The following is a 24,992-nucleotide window of genomic DNA, read 5'->3' as shown; positions in this document are numbered from 1 at the left end:
CGAGGTGGAGCTCCTTAGATTTTTAAAAGATAAAAATAACATTTAATTTTTTTCTTGAAGAAATTAGCATGATATAAATTTGTCTGTGAGCTTTGAATTTAGACTGTAGTTTTGGACATAAATATTTATAACTCTGTTTTTCCTCATTTGTGTTCTACAGAAGTAACATGTTTTATTTCTAATGCATTTTTCAACATTACCATTTATTTATATGCATAGGCATGCAATATGCATATGCTTGTTTCATTATTGGACTTTTCGCAAATTTCAACAGCATGCAAAATTACATTTTGTACTAATGTTGGTAATAGAGTTCAGCTGTATATATGGTACATATATATGTATTCAATATACAGGACTAAAATAATGAATGTATTTTCAGATGGAGAGTGGGATCTCTCAGGCTTCCATCTTCTGGATTTAGGCCGACCGCATTATTCGGTTCGATGTATGACGGTTGTGGATAAATTTGTCTGGTGTGGTTATAGAAATTGTATTCATGTTGTAGATACAGAAGCTGTTGCAGTTGTGGTAATTATGTTTTGAACGTGCTAAATGTTGAGTTATAGCATTGAAAAAATAAATGAAATCATTGCAAAAAGTGCATTGTACACACTTTTTATAAGGGAATACCGGGAGGTTAAAAAATAAGTATTTCTATTTGGAGCAGTCTGTAGCTCAAAGGAAGCATCCGATTGCAACCAAAATTGGAAGACTTACTAATCTTAAAGAGGGAAGAAGGTTTATGCAATGAAAAATTTTTGTTGCAAAAATTGCTAACAGGTGGCGTTTTTGAATCGATAATGTGTAACACAAAAAGGAAGAATTAGCATGTAAAGCTTTGTGGTTTATTTAAAAGTGTCAGAGGCATATTGCACATGACAGTTCAGGTTCCATTACTTGACCATTGATCTGGAGGACACAAGGCGGTGTGCGGCATTTTCAACTGCAGAATGCAAGGCATCTGGAGTGAAGTTCCCCACATGTTGAGTTATGGTATCATTTTAGTTCTCTGAGGTTTGTGACACCTCCATGGTATAATGATACATTAAGGACCCCCATAGCCAAAAATCAGATGGCGTCAGGGGTGAGGCTCATTTTGCTTTGCTCTCCCTTTATGCATTCCTTTCACATCCCTAAATTCATGTTAAGCAGACGCAGTAATTGAGCTGATAATGTAGAAGAGTTTTAAAATCAAATCGCGATCAGGCAAACTAAGAGGCATCTCATACCACCTTACTGGCAGAATTAAGAATGACTGCTTCTTTAATTAACTCATTATTATTATACTGTTTGCAGTGTCAGCACCATTTTTAAAGGCTGCAGCGCCACCTGTTGGCAATTTTTGAAACTAAATTTTTTTATTGTACCATCCTTCTTCCCCCTTCAAGATTAGCAAGTGTTCCAATTTTGGTTGCAATCAGATGATTCCTTTGAGCTACAGACTGCTCCAAATAGATACTTATTTTATAACCACCCAGTACATCTTTATCCTCAATTTTCACAAAGTAACTACATTTATATTTCTGATGAAAAAATCCATTTAATTTTTTTTTTCAGGGACTTTTAAATACGTTAAAAATAAAGTTTTCTTGCAGACAATAAAGTTTCTGAGTAATAAAGGTTAGTGTTTCTGTTGGAAAAAAAAATGGACATAATTTCAGCTTTTGGAGTGTTCTCCTAAGGAATCAATGCCTAATTCTAATTGATATTTTTAGTATGAATTTCTAATTATTTGATTGATTAAAAAAGAAAGCAAGTGTGTCTGAGTTCATACTATGTCTGAAATGGTTAAAAAGCTTCTGAAACTTGTTTTTCTCTTCTAGGAGCCCATGAAACTTAATCTTTGCTCACTGATTTTTTGTCTTCTTACTTTTTATCTCTGTGTTCTTGCTATCTATACTATAATGGCTGGAATAGGAACTGGGTGGCGACAGATCAGGGAAATCAGGGAGATCAGGGAAAAGTCAGGGATCTTTATTAATCAGGGAAAAGTCAGGGAAATATCAGGAAACTTTGAAAAAATTACAAAAAATCAGGGAAAATTGATTTTATGCAGAATTTTTTTTTTTTTTTGCTTTACAAAATTAAGTACTCTTAATTCCTTAAGTATTTTCCGCCAATTATCTGTTCAAAAAAAAAGCAAAATTAATGAGGTGCGATTATACACTGCCGCATATTTGTGCATCTTTTTTCCTCAATGTCAAAGTATTGAATCTTACTTATTAACCACAGGATGAACTTCCTAAGATTGCTTCTGTGTTTGTTAGGTTGTTTATTTTACCTAACTTAAAATTTCTTTTTATGCTTTCAATGCTATGTAAAATAAACAACCATACAGGCAAAGAGGAAGCCTTCATTAAAGCCTTAGCTCCTTTGCCTTTATTCCGTTGTCTAGAAGTAATTAGCGTACTGTAATCACGATTTCAAGAAGAAATCTTTGGTTTTTGAATTAATACTATAAAAGCGTAAAAGTTATTACTTCTTCGCGTTTTTAATTTAATTACCAAAATTGAACTTCAATAAAAAAAAAATTTGTTTTTTGCCCTTATACTATTTGTTGTCACCGCAGATTATAAAGGTTTTCTTTTCTTCAGACTTAAGTGATTCTTTAATTTTATAACCAAGTTGTATTCTTCTTTTATATATTTCAAAATTAACTAATTGTTTTTGATTTTTTTTTCTTGCATTTCAAAGTTGTTTGTTACAAAAGCAATCTAAGATTTTTTTCGTTACATACTGAAATCATTTGAAATAGAATTAACTTGTGTACTTAAGTAAATATCTTTATTTTTTATTGTTAAAATGCTGTATTCATTCATTAAAAACCTAGGTTCTTGATTAGAGAAAAGCTCCCCTATGAATGGATGTCAAATGGTTTCATCAGTTTTGCATAAATCAGGGTTGCCACGCACCGGGAAAACTGGGAAAACCTAGAATTGTCAGGGAAAATGAAAATGGCCGAAAATCAGGGAAATGTCAGGGAAAATGAAAAATTGCATATTTCCGATCGTTCTTAGCGCGTCCAGCGACGTCAAAAAAAAAAAAAACCTTCAGCCTTGTTTTTTTCTTTGCCATTCCCTTCCCATTCGTCGTTTTGTCATTCCCCTCTTTCTTCTTCCCCCCTGCAGTTCTTTTTATCAACTCTCTGCCATTGGCGCGTGCGCCATAGCAGTCGGCGGCGGACATGCGCAGAAGGTACTTCTTTTCCTCCTCGTTTGAGCGAGCGGGCTCTGTTTAAACGCTGCTTGTTTACGTCGGCAGTTCTGAAGTTGTTATGATGCACAGCACATTGTTTTGTCTGTGAGTGCGACTGAAGTTTTTAATGAGCTGCAATAATCTTTTCATATTTTATATTATTTCTTTAAATTAATTAATGAAATCGTATTATTCTAAACAATTTTGTTCTGTAAATTTAGTTCATTAGACAATTTTAAACTTAGAAAGTTTCTTTTTTACAGAAGTATCGCTAATCTTTTAGTATTTTGGTAGTGATCTTTCAAGACTTCCAATGCGCTTCTTTCTTTCAAAATAAAAGTAATCCGATTAAAAAAAAATTTGCACATCAGAGAAGTTTCTGATCAATGCTCAAAATTTAACTTAATGATAGGGTGCCCACAGGAGTGATTATGGCGCAAGTTGCACCATCAAAATTTTTTTTTTGGGGGGGGGGGGATTTTTTAATTATTTATTTTACTTTATTTTTATTCAAATTATTTATTCATGTTATTTTACTTTATTATTTTCATCTCTGTGTGTGTATTTTATTGGGGAGCGAGCACACTTTTCTTTCAAAACAATAATAATTAAAAATAAATAAATAGGTAAAAAAAATAAGTAAAAAAAGAGGGTTAAAAATAAAAAAAGCGCTAAGGCGTTCAGAAATATTGGGGGGATGGGGGTGCCATTGAACTTGGGGGGGAGCACCCCTGTTTTATGAGCAACAAACAGGGGAAATATGTGAAGCTAAAATATGCATGATTTTTTCACAGGCCAAAGTCTAAAAGCGCTTTGAGTTCAATGGATTGGAGGGGTAGAAGGCAATAATTGAAAAAGTTTAGGTTTCATAAGTTTTTAGTCCAGATTATTTTAGCAATTAACTTTATTTTTGTGATACAGATGTCACAATTGTTAATTTTGCAGTTCTTTCACTTGATGTAAGGCAGTGGCTCCTCGCTATTGAAAATTAGATATGCTACATTTACATTAATTGTTTATTACAGTTATTTGCTTCACTTGTGTTAGTACATTAGGGTAGTTCAAAAATACACTTTTAAAAAAAGGTTTCTCCTAGAAAACAAGACACCACTCAATGTTTTTAGACTTGTGGATAGTAAAATACTGGAAGAATTTTAACTTCCTATTCCAACTGAAAGAGGGTGCTCGACCCCCTCACTCAAACTTCATAAGTATGAGGAGGGGGTTAAAAAATACATTGAACTGAAAAAACAATGTTACATACTATAATCTACACGAGTTATATGCATATTCATTGCTATAGAATAATTACTTACATGAAAAAAAAAACAGCTGGGGAAATTAAATGTTTCTAAATTTGTGACTTTTTCTATGCTAGAGCTAATGTTAAATTAAGGGGTCATTGAGCACCCTCTTAAAATTTGAATAAGAAGCTAAAACTTTTACAGCACAATACTATTAGTAAGTCTAAAAAACATAAAGGATGTCTTGGACTCGAGCTGAGAGAACAAAAAATTGAACCACCCTTAGTACATATTTTTGATTGTTTCAGCTAGAGTAAATTAAATTTGGTAACCATTGTTTGTAAAGTTTGAAAATGAGGTAAGTTTTATCAAAATTTGAGATGTATATATTAATATTACAAAATGAAGGTGGAGATCGATAACCTGGAATTTTTCTCAAAACCACCTGGAAAACCTGGAAATGTCAGGGAATTTCATTCTTGAAATTCCATGGCAACCCTGATAAATACATCAATTAGTTATTATAAGAATAACTACGTTACTTTTATTCTTTCACTATTACTTGTTGCAACAACTATTATGCTGTTTGAAACCTTAGTTCAAAATAATTTCAATTACTTTTTAGTTCTATCATAAATACACGTATGTTTTTAAGAGTAATTTTAAAAGTTTCTTAAAATTTTTATGCTAAGTGGTTTCAAGAAGTAAAGTTTTTTTTTTTTTAAATTTTCTCGAATCTTTCCATTGTAGAAAAATTTAATATACTGTTTTGTAGGAGGTTTTTTTCCCAAAAAAATTGACTTGATATATATTTTTTAACCATTTTAATAAAAAAGTAGCATCTTTTTAAAATATATCTCGAGTTCAACAATTTTACACAACTTAAAACGTTTAAAATACTGCATTTTATACAAACATACAATGGATTTCAAGTAGAGAAAAGAAAGAAAACCATTATTATTGGTAACGTAAATCAGGGAAATTTGGTGAACTTAATCAGGGAAATCAGGGAAAAGTCAGGGAACTTTTTTTCACATTTTCCGTCGCCACCCTGAGGAAGTTGCCAGAAAACTTTTAAAACTTGGAGAAAATTCTGAAATTTGGTGGAAATTTGACAAAATTCATGTTTTTTGAAAAATTACTTATATTATCATTAATATTTGCATTAATTTTAGATGTTAGCAAGGGAAAGAGGGCACATGTGAACATATTATGTTTTATTAACCCTTTCCCGCTCCCTCTCGTGTCTATGCCATGTTGGGGTTTCGACCTTCATTTCTCGCTCCCGTGATAGCGCCATGCTGGGGTGTGCAATATTAACGCGACGAAACTATTCAAACCAATTCATTTATTTTGCCCGGAATACATTTTATTTCTCTCTTTATACACTAGATGGCAGCACCAGTACATTTTAAATGTAATTGTAGTTTTTAAATGTAATTGCAGAGATGAAGAAAGGAAATTTGGTTCTAACTTACCAGATCAAGGGCGTATATAAGGGAGGGGCTGAGGGGGCCCGGGCCCCCTCTAAAATCTGGAAAAAAGTTAATGAAGGTAGTTAATTTTGGTTTTAGTTGCTCACAAATAATTTCTAAACTTTTAGCTACAAAAAAGAAAAAATACTAATAATGAATTAATAACTATGATTGTGGTAATAATAATTATAATACGTTAGATCAGAGATTTCTGAACAGGGTACCACAGGAAGAGGTGAGGGGTGCCGCGAAGTGCCCTTGGTAACAATGTACATAAAACTAGACGAGGATGCTGTGAGAAAATTTTAGTTCTTCAAAGGGTGCCGCCAATCGTTAAAGTTTGGGAACCCTGCATTTGATGGCACCAGACAATGGTGTTCAGAAAGGGTCAGGGGATCCGCACCCCTTACTCACGAAACGAACATGTCTTGGGGAAGCAAAGTTATTTTAACGACAAGTCAGTTTGAAAAGAAGGGTCTCCAAAATGTTTCTCTCGTTAACTCTCGTCCCCTGCAAGAAATTTAAAATAAGTTTTAGTTGGGTTGAGTAACAATGGAAATTTATGTCCTAAAAACGCATTTATTTACTCCGTTTTCGGACATCAATTTCTAAACAATTCTGGAAGAGGGTATCCGAACCAACACCCTCTAACTAAGGTTACTACCCAAAAATAGTCTGGTATTGTGCCTTTAAGATTTAAATTTTGAAAAGTTTTGGAGGAAGATTCCTAAAACCATTCCTTACGTTTAAATGACTCCAAAGATGACCCGAAATTGCGTTTTACCTTTCAGGGGAGGAATCTCAAACTCCTCTTTCCCGAAAATTGCTTGATGTTGGGAAAAAATCTGAATAGATTTTTAAAATAATATTGAAATAAAAAATAATCGAAAGGTACTGACTATTGATCTGGTAATTACGTCCAAGTACCCCTATTTCTTTTACCGGTCTCCACCCCATTTTTTTTTCCTTTTTCCCTATCGGTCTAAAAATAAGAAAGTATTCAAAATGCTATACTTAACAAGCCCCATCCAACCACTAAGACCATTAAAGAGCTTCTCAAACCTCATTTTCAGGGCTTCAATGTCGAAAAATTTCCAACGGTCAATTATCTAACGCCTTGCCTTCTGAAAGCATCGAAAATCGTTTAAAATTGCTTTTATGATGATTCAATTTTTAAAAATGGCTGAACTCCTAACGTTACCAAATATGATCCACAGTCACGTTTTTAAGATTTCAATTACGAAAAAATTTCGTATGAGGGTCCAACTGCTCCCGTATGAAATCAAAAAAGGAAAAACTACAATTTCGAAACAATTTTAAGGTGGAGAGCGTTTACATCTCTCCACCTAATATTACTGAATATCTCTTTAAAACTGCGGTTTTTAGGACTTTAATTTCAAAATAGTTTTTTGGGAGAGTCCCAGAACATCCCTGCCCGTAATCGAAGTTAGTTAACATTATCGAAGTTAGTCTAGATCTGCGTTTTTAGAACTTCAATTTCGAAAAATTGGGCAGAGGGGTGACGGATTTCGCTCTATTTTTTTAAAAAAAGCCATCGGGGGCAACTACAAAAAGGCCCATTCCTTTCATTACACTAACGTCAACAAATATAGCTTATAATAGCGTTTTTAAGATTTTAATTTCTAAAAATTCCGCAGAAGGCCTGCCTTCCGAATTTTCCCCCATAGCATCGCCAGAGACCGCCTAAAACTGCGTTCTTTGTACTACAAATCCAAAAAATTTCTGGGGAGAACCCCAGTACCCTCCCCCTCCTCTTCCACCGACCAGAAGCGAGAACATTTTGAGTGCCTTCCTAAAACTATTTTTTAGTTGGGCCACTGGGTGACAGTATGAAGTCCTAGCCCCACCTCGAAAAAGAAAAATGAAAAGGTCAAGGCACTGTTGCTCCCCCCTCCAAAACAAAAAGTGGCAGGGGGAGGCTAATCTTGGTTATATGGGCTCCCTCCAAAATAAAAACATATATACGCCACTGTACTGTGATGTTGACTTCTGTATCTCAAGCTTTGAAATTTACCACACAAGAAAAATTTACTTATCTTTACTTATATTACACAAAATATTAATAAAATTATTTTTTAATGTATAAAAGACGTATTTCTTAAATTTTTGCTGCTTGCTTGGGCTTGCTTGTTGACTTTTCATAAAATTTTAATTTTTTTTAAAATTTCAATCTAAAAAATATTGAAAATGAAAAAATGAATGCACATGTTGTTCATACACTTATTTTTATATCATTTTCTTAAATAAAAAAATAGACACTTTTATGACCGTTTTCTTGAAAAGTATCTGATCGTTAAGGGGTTAATATTACTTGAAGTAAAAATTCTAAAGTGATGGCATTACCAGTCTTATCTCTTTTCAAAACTTTTTATAGTAATGAGCCATTTTGTGTTTCTGTAATGATAACTCATTTGCTTTAGCAGGTGTATATGATTTCATCACTGTCTTCTTTATGTAAAAATGCATTTTGAACTAAGTATTTAGCTAAACTTGATTAGTGTGCATTATTGTATTTACATTTAAGTAAGTTTAAGACAATGTTTAAAACTTTTTATTGAAGTATGAATTCTTTATTTTTACAAGTTAACCATGAGGTAGGTAATTGGGCACTTGTGAAAACATTTAGGGCTGATGTGATCAGTTTTCAAATACCTCTCCGCAGTGTTAATGTTAGTGTTTTATATGTAATAAGTTTTCAAAGATACATAAACATTTATAATGATTGTTCTGTATAAACATATTTATAAATTTATTCTTGATTAAAAAACAAATTTTTTTGATACTAAATAGTAAATCAACAATTTTGTGTTAAAGTAAAGAACAAAAGATCAAGAAGACGCAAAATATTTTAATTTAACTAAAAACTTAAGTTAGAAATATTTTTTAAATACATTATGAAGCTTAAATGGCTCTGTATAAAAAAAATGTCTTTATACAAAAAAATATTCTTTGTACTGTGTATTCTTTTTAATTTTCTTGTTTATCCCGTGGTCAGAACATCTTTGGACACTTTGAAATTTGACTGTAAGTTGAGTTATATGTTTGGGAAAAAATATTTTCTTTCTGGCATCTTATCAACCCCCAACACACAAAGGAAGGGGGTCATAAGTTTCAGGTATCTGTGTGTCTGTCTGTGGCACTCTAGCGCCTAACGTATGGACTGATTTTGAAAAAAAAATTGTTCGAAAGGAGAGTTGATCGAAAGTGTTCTTAGCTAGGTTGCGTCTTCGGATGACATTAATTAACGAAGATATTAATTAAAAACCTCTAAAAGGTTTTTCGCAATTTTTTCAGTCAAAACATATTTAAAAATTTTAAAATTTTGTACCAGAATAAAGAGCATTTTTTTCTACATCTGATAGAATATGTTTGGAACTTCCATATTATATACAATTCAAACTGTAATGGTTTTTTAAGCAGATTTTAAATATGGCTAAACCTTTAGTCAAGGGATTGGTAACCGAATTCATTGTTGGCCCACAAGGAAATTAAAAGCAATGATTTAAAATTTTTCTCTGTTGCCAGTTTCTATTTTTTGACAAATAAATAAAATACTTGCAATTGATTTTTAATAGCATAAGGCTTTCAAATTATTTTCAATTTTCCCTCTTAGTTCTACATTTGCAACTCAGTTTTTGTTTTACAATTTAATCTTACATGGTATAGGTCACAAACCCTGCAATGCTATTGGTATATATCTATGTTCCATCTTAAAGTGTTTTTTTTTTTTTTTTTTGAAATATGATAATTGTCTTGTTTTTCCTTCTTGCTTTTTTTTAAAATCTTGTTCATATGTCCCCCAGCCTTGTTCACATGTGCTTTTATTGTGGGGTACATATGAACAAATTAAGATATTTTTAAGAGGCATAAAAAAATCATTTTTTATAAATATCTCAAATTCCATGACATTAAAAAAAAAATCAATCATGTTAACATTTTTGCAGTGAGAAATCAATAATATTTTTGAAAATAAAAGAATGAAAAAAAGTGCTCTCATGGATCCCCCATTTCCCTTATCTAGATAAGTTTTTTCTTCTGGCATTTATTTTCCTTATTACACCTCTGCTTAAGATTCATAACATTTTTCATCCACTAGGATTTTTTTTTTAAATCTGTCGTACGTTTATTTTGGTTATTGGTGGAGATCGCTAACTCATTTCTGTTAATTATTTAATGTATCAAATTCTAGTTTTGATTGATAATAGTCATAGTCAATTCAAAGTTGGACATACTATGGATTCTTGACTACTATTATTACTATTCAATTCATTCGATTTATTGCTTTGTAGCAAACATTTGATGCCCATCCTCGTAAAGAAAGTCAAGTGCGCCAGATGGCATGGATTGGAGATGGGGTATGGGTAACCATTCGCCTGGACAGCACTTTACGCCTTTATCACGCTTATACTCGCCAACATCTTCAGGATGTCGACATTGAGCCATATGTCAGCAAAATGTTAGGTTGGTATATTTTGTGCTAGTAACATTTTTAATTTTGAAAATAAATGATATCTGATGTTATTGATGGATGTGGCATATAAAATTCAGCATAAATGATGTACTTGAAAAATTGGTGGTAAAACAATTCTTGATAAGTAATATAAAAAAAAAAGAATGAAAAATTCTGTACTAAGTTAAGAAGTGGCTACTCTAATTAAGATAAGAGTTTTCATTGTTATACTGCGAAAGCTTTTTGTAGGACTTTTTCTTTGCTTTAAAGTTGATTGATAGACAAGACATTGACTTATATAAAATGCATCTTAAATTAAAAATGTTTCAAAATCACGCAACATTTTAAATATGAAAGTAGTTTTTTTTTTTTTTTTTGAGTAGAAACATTTTAAAATTGTATGCAAATATACTAATGATGCCTGTTTTTTTTTTAAATTTGTTTTAGGCACAGGCAAACTGGGCTTTTCATTTGTTCGCATCACTGCTTTGCTGGTTTCATGCAAAAGGCTGTGGATGGGCACCGGCAATGGTGTCATCATCTCTGTTCCTCTAAGTGAAGGTAAAAGTTTTTTTTTTTTTCTTTTGAGTCAAGCATGAATTGCTCATTATCCTCATTTGACCATAGTTAATGTTACTTTGATTTTCTGATAAACTTGACAACGAGAATAAGCCTAGCTTGTTGTTTTTACTATTTATTTAGAGAAACTAATTTTTGTCATCATGGTTACAAATCTTCTGCAATTTGCATTGCATTCCTCCTTTTTTTTCCAAGGCTTAACTCGAGCAGATTTTATGTTTAAAAAGGGTTTTTTTTTTCCATTGTTTAAAGTACCATAAAGGTATATGCTGTAAATTGAATCTTTATGATTAGTCCACGAGTGCAAATTAGCCCCATAATAACCATATCTTTATTACCACATCCTAATTACCATTTCTTTTTTATGGATATACCCCATGTTACCTAGTATAAAAAATCACTAAGAATAATATGACATGGGTAAATTTCTTCTCCATTCCCGTTCCATTTGTAGAAACAAGAAACATGATTAGGGTCCTAAGGTAATTCATAATTTCAAAAAACATAGTTTGAATTCAAATCATATTTACAGGGGTCGAAGTAGTCCTATATATCCTATATTTCCTATATTTTGAAAAAGCATCAAAATCGTCCTATATTTCCTATATTTTTTAAAAATGTCCTATATTTCCTATATTTTCATTTTATACCATATTAGCTGCTTTGCCCGGTCGACCTTGAAAAAAACCATTGCGTCAAGTGAAGTATCTTCAATAACCAGGATTAAATGAAAGAAAAAATGCCATCATGCGAAATTTTCTCGCCAAACAATGACGACAGATACTAAAATACTTTTAAGGAATTAAAATAAAATGAGAAAGATGGATTTTAAAGGCGTAACCATGGAAACACAAAATAAAATAAGTTCAAGAATTGAAAATGAGAAAAATGAAAATAAACAATGGATTGAAAAAGTGTTACCGTGGAAACGCAAAATAAAATGGTTAAAAACTTGAATAGAGAAAAGATTTTTGAACTTCATTTAATTCGCTTGTTATAATTTTCAATTCTTGAACTTATTTTATTTTGTGTTTCCATGGTTACGCCTTTAAAATCCATCTTTCTCATTTTATTTTAATTCCTTAAAAGTATTTTAGTATCTGTCGTCATTGTTTGGCGAGAAAATTTCGCATGATGGCATTTTTTCTTTCATTTAATCCTGGTTATTGAAGATACTTCACTTGACGCAATGGTTTTTTTCAAGGTCGACCGGGCAAAGCAGCTAATATTAGCTGCTTTGCCCGGTCGACCTTGAAAAAAACCATTGCGTCAAGTGAAGTATCTTCAATAACCAGGATTAAATGAAAGAAAAAATGCCATCATGCGAAATTTTCTCGCCAAACAATGACGACAGATACTAAAATACTTTTAAGGAATTAAAATAAAATGAGAAAGATGGATTTTAAAGGCGTAACCATGGAAACACAAAATAAAATAAGTTCAAGAATTGAAAATGAGAAAAATGAAAATAAACAATGGATTGAAAAAGTGTTACCGTGGAAACGCAAAATAAAATGGTTAAAAACTTGAATAGAGAAAAGATTTTTGAACTTCATTTAATTCGCTTGTAACTTTTTTTCTAATGGAGATACAGGGTTAAACTTTCGACCTTAGGTCGAGTTAGATCTGGAGTAAAAAAAGCAGCTCTATCCAATGCTGTCAAAAAGAAAACTGTGGGACAATTCCTTCACTTTTTATTGATGGATTTAGTGAAGAAAGTAGTGAATAAATTTTAGCTAAGCCTAAAAAAATTCGAGCTAAAAACGTAAAAAACTCCCGCCGCAATTAAGTTAGAGCATTGGAACAAATTGCGTAGAAAGCGGAAAATTCTTCCCTTTCCAACGATATATAATATTATTATTTGCAAGTGATTTTTCACCCCCATATTCGGGAATTTATGTGAAAATTGAGCCTAAATTGGAATAAAATAAGAACTACTCGTCGAATTTTTTTCGAACAGGTCTGCAAACCTTCTCAGGACTTAAAGGAACAAACTGAAAATTTCAGAAAAATCGGCCGTGTAGTTCTCGAGTTTTGCGAGTTCAAACAAACAGACGCTTTTTGGAGACTTCATTTTATACTATGTAGAGATATATCTTTTAAAAAGAACAGTAAATAAACTTTCTGACATCGGATTTTTCGCTGAAAGTATGTGCCCAAACGAATTTCAAATTAAAAAAACTCAACTAAATTCTGCAACAGGCATCTTCTCTCATTGGCTACAGTAATGTGATGTCACTCTATAGTGGGTGGAGTTTCGAGAATTAATGCTGAAGTTGGTTTTGGAATTTTGCATTGGGGGCAGGGGGCAACAGCCGTTTGTTTTGTTTTCCATCATGGTTTTCGTTTTCGTTGGTATATTTTTGCATCAGTGCCTTTTCTGATCGGAATGTTCTAATTTTCTTTTTGCAATCTTTTCTTTTTGTGGAATTTTGGGATCGTGGAATGATTAGTTCCTCATGATGTTAAAACGTAGTTTGTTGTAATAGGTGGAATTATAATGGTGAAATCGCATCGCTTAACAACATTTCGTGTGGAGTTGTTGAACCAGAAGGACATTAATTCTACAAATTTTGGTGGATGGTGCACTAAAGAAAAAGATGATTTTACCCCTTTTTGCCATGTTTGCAACTATTCAGTGCCCATAAGCAGTATTGGATTTTCGCAATTGAGGCAGCATGCTAAAATATTCAAGCATAAAGAAAACTCTGAAAAACTTTAGAAGGATCCTTCTCAAGCTCTGTTTGTTCTTAATACAAGTGGTAGAGGGTTCAGTTTAGATATAAAATCTAAGAGCAGTGGAATTAGTACTTGGGTCATGAGTGAGGGAGAAAAAATAAAAATTATCTTTGTTCAAATTTTGTTTAGTTATTTAGTCTATAAAGTACACTTTTTCAAAAATTATTCTTTCAACTACAGGAAAGTCATTATACGTGTAAGGTATTTTTTGAGGGTTTTTTTTTAAACAAAATCATTGATAAAAATAACTGAATAATATATGATATGTATTCTTTCTTTTTTCATAGCAAAATTATTCATATAATGTGTCCTATATTTGTCCTATATTTTTTGTGGAAGATGTCCTATATGTGACAAGTCGGTCACTTCTACCCCTGTATTTATTCAAAAAAAAACTTGCATCTTGAAAATTTTCCAAACTTTGATATTACTATACCACGTTATAATAATTGCAGGGTGCTCAAACAATCTCATTATGCATAAATCTGTAACAAATAATTCAGCATTGCAGGGGGCGGGAAAAAAGTGAGTGACCAAATCTCAGCCTCAGTTGAAATTTCGGTGAGATTTTAACAGGGTTCGTACGCTCCTTACAAACTCCTTATAAACTCCTGCTTTTTAGGAAAAATAGATAAGGGCCCTTAAAACTCCTGACTTTTGCAAAAATCTCCTTATGAACTCCTTATTTTTGATTCTACAAATCCTTGGTCTTAAAATTTTGACCCAAAGACTATGATAAGTGATGTTCCCAAATCAAAAAAATGTATGAAGCAAGTTTTGTTAAGGCTTACTAAATTAAACCAAGTTTTAGAGAAAGATGGTGATGATATTTTAAAGGAGTATAGTTCCTTTTTGGAAGATATTGTTAAAAAAAATAAGTTTGATTTTGAAAACTTCAACTATAAAGTTGATTCAGTAGACACATTTTTTTACCAGTACTTCAAGTGTGGAGAATTTTCCAAACTATGGGACATTTTCAAAATGCTTATGATATTTTCACATGGACAGGCATCAGTTGAAAGAGGCTTCTCTGTAAATAAAGCTATAGAAGTGGAAAATTTAAAAGAAAATTCTTTTATTTCTCAACGAATAATTTGTGAAAAGATCAGAATTGCTGGGAGTATTTTTGACGTTAAAATCACTAATGAAATGAGAGTATCTGTGTCATCAGCACGTGCAAAATATATGCTATACTTAGAGCAACAAAAAATAGAGAAAGAAACAGACAATTTGAAAAGAAAGAGAATCTCATTAAAAGAGGAAATAGAATACTTACAGAAGAAAAGAGCTTGTTTGGAAAAAGATGTGAACGAGTATGAAATTGAAGCTGATGATCTTTCGGCAAAGGCTGAGACAGAAAAAAATATAAATTTATTCATCAAATCCAATAATTTAAGAAGAAGCATTAAAGAGAAGAAAATTGATATTGCTGAAATAAATGTACAAATAGAAGAGAAGGAAAATGATGTGCAAAAATGTTCCAGTAATGCAGCCTAGGAACTTCACAGGTTATTTCAGTTATTATTATTGGAGTTTTATTGTGTTAGATTCTCATATGTTATGTTGGTTTGGCAGCTTTTGTATACATAACGTATTATATGCATGATGTAATAATTTTTCACTTGCTCTCATTTTATTGGCTTTTGCTAGATGTCTAATAGTTTCTTGTCAGTTTAAAAAGAATATAATCTATATTTTTTCTTTTGACTTACTTGGGATTGTTAATTATCAAATAGCATAGTGTAAAATTATGTACCTAACACTTGATAGGTTTAATATTAGTAATGTTTTTATAAAAGTTCTTTGATAAAAGGTTGCTGTGAAGGTTCTGTTGGAGGAATTTTAATAAGCAAAAACTGGAGATATTTGTTTTAATTTTTGCTCTTTGTAACGTTCTAATGATACATTGGCCTTCTTTAAGATTTTTTAAAATCAACAGTAAAACCCCTCTAATGCAGATACTTACTCTGGATATTTTTTTTTTTTTTTTGTCCGTAATGGAGGGGTGTGCACAGGACAGGGGTTTAATAACGTTGTTTGCCTTGCAATAGAGAAATGAAAAATCGTCAGCATAAGAGAGGTGTCTGTTAGAAGGGGTTTTACTGTAATTTCTTTAACAACCTTACCTTAGTATATTTATACATGCAATGTGTTGCTTAAATGCAAAAGATGAACAAAGGTTTGCACATTCTTTCCGAAGTATGAATTTTAAAAATAACGACATTTAGACAAAAACCAACCTCCTTAAAAATTGAAATAAAACTCCTTCAAAACTCCTTAAAAACTCCTTATTTTTTATTTGTAATTTTGAGTATGAACCCTGTTTAAAAAAATTGGAGAGGGTCTTTTTAACTACTTTTTCCATAAAAGATAACAATGTTTAAAGACTTAAGTATTTCTTCCCCCTATTTTGTATTGGTGAAATTTATTACAGGTCTGGTACTCCATAGCATTGACACTTTCATTAGATAAAAATAATTGAACTTATATCCTTTGAATATAGTCCAATGCAAATTTTAATGTTTTTTTTTTTTTTTTTTTGCAATGAATTCCTTTTTGATTGGCCATTTTTGTTTGCACTTGTAAAAATCAAAAGATTCTTCAGTCATACCACTTGCAAAAGACATTATTATTTTTTACAGCACAAAGTTGAAGAGAAATATTTTTGAAAGAATGATGGTAAAGTGTAATACATAAGTAAAAAAAACCAGGGCTCCCAAATGGTCCGCTTTTCCCGCCAAAGTCCGTTTTTTAGGGTAAAGTCCGCTTTAGACCGCTTTTTAACATTTTGGTCCGTTTAGTCCGCTTTTGTATTGTTTTTACTAAAAAATCAGATTTTAAAAATTTTCACTACATTAAAAGATACTGTGTGCTGACTTATGTTAAGCTCGAACACGCTGCCGCGGCGCCGGTTTTCTATTGAACTTGACTTTCTGATATTATTTCGCTTTTCGCTTCAGATTGACGTCATTACTCCTCCTCCCACCGCTGTAACATGGAAATCTAGCAAATGGAGAAGTTTGGGGGAAGAGTTATGATGTGAAATCAAAGCATTTTGCTACTGATATTTTTCACGGGTTCGTAAGCACTTGAAAAAAATCAAGAATGTTTCATCAGTGCAATTTTCTGAACTTGTGTTCGATATGTAGCATCGCGAAAAATTACTTCCTGTGTTTGCAAGTTCAATCTTTTTGCATCTTGTTAATATTTTGATGTTTTTGACAATCAGAAGTTACTTTAACATTCATTAACTTAGATTAGCTTATTTTATGTTTAATTACAATAGATAATAAACTTTTTTTCGGAACCATGATAACATCAAACTTTCTTGGACTTCGCCGAAAATTGCTTGCTGGGTTTTGAGATTTCAATCTCTTTGCATCTTGTAGATATTTTGATATTTTTGGCAATCAGAAGTTATTTTGACACACTCCACCATAGATTAGCTTATTTTTTGCTTAATTTAAACAGATAAGAGACTACTTTTTTTTCGAAACCATGGCAACATTGAACTTACTCGCACTTCGCGATCTTTTTGCATCTTGTTAATGTTATGGTATTTTTGACAATCGGAAGTTATTTTGACATAACACCTCCTTAGATTAGCTTATTTTTTGGTTAATTGTAATAGACAATTAATTTTCATATTTTTGGTACCATAGCAACATTGAACTTTCTCGCACTTCGCGAAAAGTGCTTGTCGTGTTTGAGATTTCAATCTTTTTGCATCTTTTAAATAGTTTGATATTTTTGTCAATCAGAAGTTATTTTGACACACTCCACCATGGATTAGCTTATTTTTTGTTTAATTTTAATAGATAAGAGACTACTTTTTTTTTCAAAACCATGGCAACATGTAACTTACTCGCACTTCGCGGAAAATTGCTTGTCGTGTTTGAGATTTCAATCTTTTTGCATCTTGTTAATGTTTTGATATTTTTGGCAATCGGGAGTTATTTTGGCATACGCCACCATAGATTAGCTTATTTTTTGTTTAATTTTGATAGGTAATAAACTACTTTTTTTTTTCGAAACCATGGCAACAATTGAATTTACTCGCACTTCGCGATCTTTTTGCATCTTGTTAATGTTATGATATTTTTGGCAATCGGAAGTTATTTTGACATACGCCATCATAGAATAGCTTATTTTTTGTTTAATTTTAATAGATAATGAACTTTCTTATTTTTGGAACCATTGCAGCATTGCACTTACTCGAACTTCGAGAGGAATTGCTTCTTGTCTTTGAGATTTCAATCTTTTTGCATCTTGTACATATTTTGATATTTTGCGCAATCGAATGTTATTATCACATATGCTATCCTAGACTAGCATATTTTTGTTCAATTTTAGTCATGTTTAGTTTTAGAGAATATTCTTTTTTTTTTTTTTTTGGAAATTATGCCAACAGTGAACATACTTCGCGAAAATTTGATTCTCTTGTGCAAGATTTCAATCCTTTTGCATCTTGTTATTATTTTAATATTTTTTAAAATTGGAAGCTGTTTTGACATGTGCTACCTCAATTTTTTTAATTTTATTTTATTTTTAAAAACTAAAAAACTTTGTATCCTTATTTTTTTAAGTACTCATAATGAGTATTTTCAATTTGAAAATATAGCTCTATGAATCTAAACTTACACATTTATTTATTACATTAAGTTATCCAGTAAAAGCAGGCTCAAATTTACATTCAGTGTATTTATTGCTTAAGCAGCATTTGTATATTTTTGGGTATGGTGACTTTAATAAAAAAATTTTCTTTCTCACTAATTTTTATATGTCCTTGAAGACAGTTACAATATTTTTTTGGTGCCCGAACAAATAATACATACATATGAAGAAATGATTTGGATACTTAGCATACTAATAAATGATTTGCAAACCTCTAATATTTTTGAACTTAGTCAGTTAGTAGCGTAGCCAGAAATTACCTCCTGCTTTGGTGTTTGGTCATAAACTCTCATATGTATATAAACTTACCATATTTTGGCTGGAAATATGTGTAAAAACCAAGGGCTGTGGAGGGGTGGGGGACCTCCTGGCCTCCAAACTATATCTTCTTGTCTTGTGGTACCTTATATCAAAATGAATTCTCTTTAAACTGGTTATGTGAAAAATTTTGTAAACTACTATGTACTAAGGTGTTTACTTTAATAACTGTATCTAAAAGGTCTTTATTAGGTATGCACTGATTGATCGATCACTTGGGTGATTATTTTTAACTAGCCAGTTTTTACCTGTTAAGTAGTAGAAAATTTATTTTACAATTAAAGTTACTCTGTAAGATGGTCAGTCACATGCTTGCTTGTCACTCCCCCCCCCATCCAAATGTTTGTGTGAATAATATAATTCAATGGATAAGAAGTTCAGATGTACAGAAGGTGATAAGGATTTATCATTAAAAATCATTTTGGTTAATTAACGAATTATCTTCACGTATTTATTGCCAGACAGCTAATTTGCCGTTTGGTGCTACCCTGGGTTTAACTATGAATGGTCCTCCCAAGGTCCTCTTTTTAATCCTAACTGGTCCTCTTTGGTCCCCTTTTTGATTCAAAGTGGTCCTCTTTTACCCTTTTCTATGGCTAAAATGTGTTGGGAGCCCTGAAAAACGGAACCGTACAGTTTTTGTCCTACTCCTGTATGAGAAAGGTCCGTTTTGGCACTTAGGATTTTTGTTAAGTTGGTAATTTTCAATCACTCACCTTTTCAAAATTTGGCGTTTCACTTATTTTTCAGATAATTTAGCTTTTACTGTACTAATCAGTTGCTTTAGATCATTGTTAATTGATCAATGAACACAGCTGTAATCAATCAAAGTATGGAAGAGAATCAGTGAGGAATTATACAGTAACAAAGAGAGGGTTCATTTTCAGCAAAACTGAGATCTTGAAAATGACCCTTTCAACTTTTTTTTTTTGCATTGTGTGGGTGGTTTTCTGTTTTCCTTTTTGCTTGCTATTAGTTATTCAATTTAACAGTTAAAAAACCATGAGCAAATCCAGCATCAAAAATGTTTTTTTGTGAGATTTCTTATAAAAGTGTTCATTCTCTTGGTCTCACTCAATCCAGGAACCCTGCTGCAGTGTATCTTTTGCATTTTACTTGAATTTTCAATTAATGTGTGAACAAGAGAATGAAAATTTCATGATGATTTAAGTTGTCATAATCCATTATTCTATTAGGTAAGAAGCAGAATCCTTCGGACCTTTCTGGTCGTGCCCCTGGAGGCGTGGTTCGCGTTTTCTCGGAACCTGTGGAAGGTTTACAGGGTTCTGGTTTTGTTCCTTACTGTTCCATGGCTCAAGCTCAGCTCTCTTTCCATGGCCATAGAGATGCTGTCAAATTTTTTGTTGCAGTTCCAGGTGAGATAAGATTTGTCATTTTGCTATTTTTCTTATGATTAAATTAAAAGCTTTGACTTTCCGCTACTATTTTTTCGGCACCCATTCATTCGAAGCAAATTGCTACATTTATAAATTATGAATGCATGTAGAAAACTCCAACTTAAAAATATTTACATCAGTTGCTCTTCATTAAGTACTAAAATGAACCCAAATTTGAGATAAGTCCTTCCAATAGAAAAATCTATTTTTGGTTGAAAAAATTCAATTTCAGATAAAGAAAGAACTATTCTTCGAATGTTTTTCAAAACATTCTATAAACCTTCCCAGTAGTAACCTAGACAATCTGAAAATTTCAATGAAACTGATCCAGTAGTTTCTGAATTTTAACTGGACATACAAGTTTGGTGTTTTATCCATATAAATATTAACTATGCATAAGATGCAGTAGCGTACATAGACTGCAGTGGGTCCCTCCTCTCCAAAAGAATTTTTTTTTAATACTTTAACATTGTGTTATTTTTTCAGAGTGTGCACCCTCATACCTCATGCGCTTCCCTCAGGGGTTGCTGGGATGCTATGTACGCTACTGATGAGATGTAAAGAAATTCTGCATTAAATTTTTGTTGGGCACATTGTAATCTTATGAAAACATGATTTTAGGTTGCTGAAAAATCTACAATCGGGTTTTTCTAACCTAATTAAATCAAGTTTTTTTAACCTAAAATGTGTTTCTTGTTTGTTTGAAAGCTTAATATAAAATCTGTTACAGGATTTTCTACATCAAATCAAATTTCTTCAGAAACAGATTCAAAGGCATTGCTGACTGAGATAAAGCAAGCTGTGTCAAAAGATAAACCTCAAATTGATAAACCAGATTCAATGCTCATTCTTTCAGGAGGGGAAGGATACATTGATTTTAGAATAGGTATATATTTTTTTCTTTTATTTATTTTGTTTGATCAAAATAGTCTGTACATTAATTTCTTATTGCTGCACATAACATATTAGTTATCATTTTGGAAAGATGATGAATCAAAAATAATAATAATAATAAATAAATAAATAATAATAACAAAAAAGAAAGAAAGAAAGAAAACTCAAATGTATAGGTTCAAGAACATTTTACTCTGGCAAATTTCATTTTACGTCATTGTAACACTATTATCCCGGATCATGAAAAAAAAAGCAATAAAGAAAGAAGAAAAGTGCTTATTTATCAAAATTATTTAATTACGTATTAAATTTCTGAAGGTTATCATGGAAGAAAGACTACAAAAATTGTCATTGTCATCATTATTTAGTTTTGAAGACAGATCAAAATTTTTGACGAATTCTATTTTTACCATTCTCTTTTCAGTTTAAAGTTATGACTTTATTCATGAAAAAAACGTCTATCCACTTTTATGCTACATAGTTCATGGTTCGTACGCTTTTAATAAACCTTGGAAACTGCTTCAGATAAAAGGTTCATTTTCAAATGCTGAAATCCTTGAAAAACATCCAAAATGTTTCTTTAATCCTTGAACTTTGGGATTTTTTGAAAAAGTTTCATTGAGGGTTTATTTTTAAAATCCGAAAATTTTTCAGAAAAATCCAATTGTTTTGGGGATTTTTTTTTTTTTTTTTTTTTTTTTGGAAAAACCAGTGTCTGATTTAGTGCTAAGAAAGAATTGATGAGTTTAAGACTTCACTCAACTGAAATTTCACAATTAAAATTACCTTAAATCTGCTTCTTTAATTTTTTATTTTAACTGTTTATTTATTTTATTCATTTGATTGCTAAATAAGACGAGTGACCGAAGCAATTCGGTCACTTGTCTGGTCAGTGCTAATTCTATATTAGCTACCAGTTTGTTTGGCACTCTTGGCTTCCTTAAGAGGTTTTCCACCTCCATCTCAGTCACTCCCATGTCGGGTTGATGAGTGCTAATAAGCACGAAACTGCAGTCCTCAGCTGGAACTGACTGAGCTAGTGGTGTATTTCATGTATTTCTGCCTTAGGCCCTGGCTATTGGGCGGTAACTTACTGAACATCTCATCACATGTTTCCTGATTTCAGTCACAACAAATTTTGAAATTACTTCTGAATTTTTTTAAATTATTGGTTGGACTACATTAGTCTTTAATTTTAAAATATTGCTTTTTATTTTGATTTTTATGAGCCAAGGGAAATAAAAATTAATGAAATTAATTGCTTATAAATTTCAGACAAGTAGAGTTGATACTTTTATTTACAGTGAGTTTTATTTTCTATCTATAATCATACCTTTTAAAAACCCTGCAATTGTTAATGAATTTGTAGTTTGTATTGTTGTCATTTTTATTATTTTGCTGGTACAGTAAAGAGAAGAAATTAAGTTGTGAGTTATCAGTTGAGGGTATGACTCCTTCTTTTCTAACAGAGCCTGAATGCGAGTGAAATACAGTAAACTCCCGATTATCTACAAGTGGATTATCTGCAAGTGAATCAACAATTAGGAATATGTATTTTCGCAGTAAAAAGCAAATAGCAATGGCTGTTTTTTTGTTGAAAATTTGTAAATTTAAACTCCGTTTTTTTTTTAAATTTATTTTTAGTGCCTCCTTTATGGTACATACACTTGTTTTTTTATTGATGTTGTGTTCTGTTGTGCAAAAATACAAACATTTTTACTGTACTGTATATATTTTGACTGTTTGAAGAAAGTATTATGCATCAATATAACTAAGTTTTTGAAGAAAAACAATTGTTACCTTATTCATCCCTCATTTTAGCCTTTTTGCAATTTTTCCATGATTTCTATTATTCGTAGCACTTAATCTATTTAACAAGTTAACAATCCTTGTCAAGTTGACCACAAATGACAACCCTTGTCACTTTCTCTATGAGACCAGACTGAATAAGAAAGAGAGGAGAAAACAGCATACTTAGATCCTACTCTTCTCAATTCAAACAAATGTTAAAACAGTTGTTGGGTAGAGGTATTTAGCATACTTTGGTATCATATGCAACTATCTTCACAGCAGCTATTTAAAAAATACAGATGGTTCCCTGTTTAATGACGCTCTATTTTTATCGACTTTCTTTGTTTAAAAATTACTTTTCACGGTCCCAGATGCTTTATTGTAGTTTTATAACCACTCTTTTTCAGAACGCATTCTACTTAAGGACGATAGTTTGTGGTCCGAGAATCAACTAAATTAGACTACAGGATTATTTTTCATTCCCCATATCCTCACCTCAGAGCAACAGTAAGACATCTCAGTGTTATTTCTGGGATCAGATATCTTACTTTTGCTATGAGGTGAGGATATATGGAATTGAAAAACAAACAAATTTCATTCCTCCTAAACATATCATTATGCAGAGTCTACCCTTTAAGAAGACAGATTTAAGTGCATTAACCTTCTCCTCTGCAATAGAATAGATAATAGTAAAATAAGACACAACAACACCCAAATGGAACAAATTGTAAATTAGTATAGACGTGTTTCAGCATTACAAGGAATACCTTTTTCAATGTGAAAGAAATGAGCTATAGATGATAAGACACGCATTGAAAAAGGCGTTCCTCGTAAAGCCGAAACACGTGTCTGCAGTAATCTGCAATTTGTGCTATTTGATGTAGTTATTTCTTATTTTATTTTTAATGCTCAAAGGTATTTATTTAACAGATAAATCTTTGTTTTGTTTTTACATATAATATATTAAGACAAATTATTTATTGTTCAGGGGATGGCGAAGAGGATGAGATGCTAGCCTCCCTTTCACCAGACAGTGACGAAAGACATCCCGTCATCACAGCCAAAGGAGATAGGAGTCATCTGATTGTTTGGCAAGTCGCGCTCAGTGAATGAATTTTTTTTTTTGCAATAAAAAATGATTGTTTTCATTCTAAAGCTATGCCTTTAAGACAAATTAAATTTTTAGCTGAGTGTCAATTAAGGAACTTTATCTTCACAATTGAGAGTTAATGTGATTTGTTTTATGAGTGTTTATTTTTAGACTGCTGCCAGTACCAAAAGACAATGTTGTTGCCATGATTTTACATTTGTTTTAAATATATATATGAAATATGTAAAACATTGTTTTTCAAATCTAGTCAAAATTATTTTAAATGATTATATGATTTTAAATTTATGAATGCTTAAGCATTTGTAGCTGTGGTGAATTTAAAAAATTCAGATTGTTTATTTATAAACAAAATTGTTTAATATTTTTATGTAAATAAAATCACTTCTTTGTTTTTTTGCATAGGGTTTTATTTTCCTCAATGCAAAATTGGTTTTGTGTTACTTGTTACATAAAACTGACAAACATATAAAATACGACTTTAATTTAATAATGAACTATAAATAATAAGCTGGGGAATTATATCTGCTATTTCTAAAACTATAAAAATTTACTTTTTGCATAATACTATGCCATAAGTAAATGATTGCTGCATTAAATTTAAAACAGAATTTGCTTCTGTTCTGTTTGAAAAAGCCACAAATGGAGAGGCATTTGTGGCTTTTTCAAACATTTATTTTACTCCCTAGAATGAACATCATGACACTTACAACATTTTCAGCAGTAAGTCTAATTGCTTTACATAACATGTTATGAGTGGGCTGATAATAATGGTCCAATTGTAACCTGATGACGGGTTGCTATGCCACAGGAAATTCAAAAATCAATAAAAAAAAACAGGGAAAATCCAGGGAATTTTCATAAATGAAATAGAGAATGGTAATTTTACTTTTTTTTTTTTTTTGCACTTTTTAAATTAAATATTAAGATGTCGATCATAAAAGCAAAAATTATTTACCATTTTATTTGACACCTTGACTTTTGTGCTAATTTAATTCAAAGGGCATAAAATTAGTCATCAATATTCATTGTTCTGTTTAACTTTTGTTCTTTTGAGACTAAAGTAATGAATGGTTACAAGAAAGTCTTTTTTTTTTCCTCTTG

The 24,992-nt window shown here is 31.6% G+C and overlaps 1 protein-coding gene across 3 annotated transcripts in view; it reads left to right on the top strand.

Annotated features, from left to right (window-relative positions):
- The window catches only part of LOC129221416 (C-Jun-amino-terminal kinase-interacting protein 4-like), a 77,158-nt gene extending 52,879 nt beyond the window's left edge, over positions 1-24,279 (top strand). Inside the window, exons 24-29 of one of the 3 annotated variants that reach the window (XM_054855901.1) lie at positions 383-531; positions 10,228-10,399; positions 10,836-10,949; positions 19,895-20,074; positions 20,826-20,981; positions 23,769-24,279. In XM_054855901.1, coding sequence (XP_054711876.1) covers positions 383-531; positions 10,228-10,399; positions 10,836-10,949; positions 19,895-20,074; positions 20,826-20,981; positions 23,769-23,893 — 896 coding nt within the window. In that variant the 3' untranslated portion in view covers positions 23,894-24,279. The remainder of the gene's footprint in view (positions 1-382; positions 532-10,227; positions 10,400-10,835; positions 10,950-19,894; positions 20,075-20,825; positions 20,982-23,768) is intronic. The other 2 variants (XM_054855902.1, XM_054855900.1) reach the window with 2 other exon arrangements.
- Positions 24,280-24,992: the final 713 nt, after the last annotated feature.

This window comes from Uloborus diversus, chromosome 4, assembly GCF_026930045.1.
Source record: "Uloborus diversus isolate 005 chromosome 4, Udiv.v.3.1, whole genome shotgun sequence".
Classification (NCBI taxonomy): domain Eukaryota; kingdom Metazoa; phylum Arthropoda; class Arachnida; order Araneae; family Uloboridae; genus Uloborus; species Uloborus diversus.
Note: the sequence above shows the minus strand (reverse complement) of the source record. Positions and strands in the feature narration are given on the sequence as shown.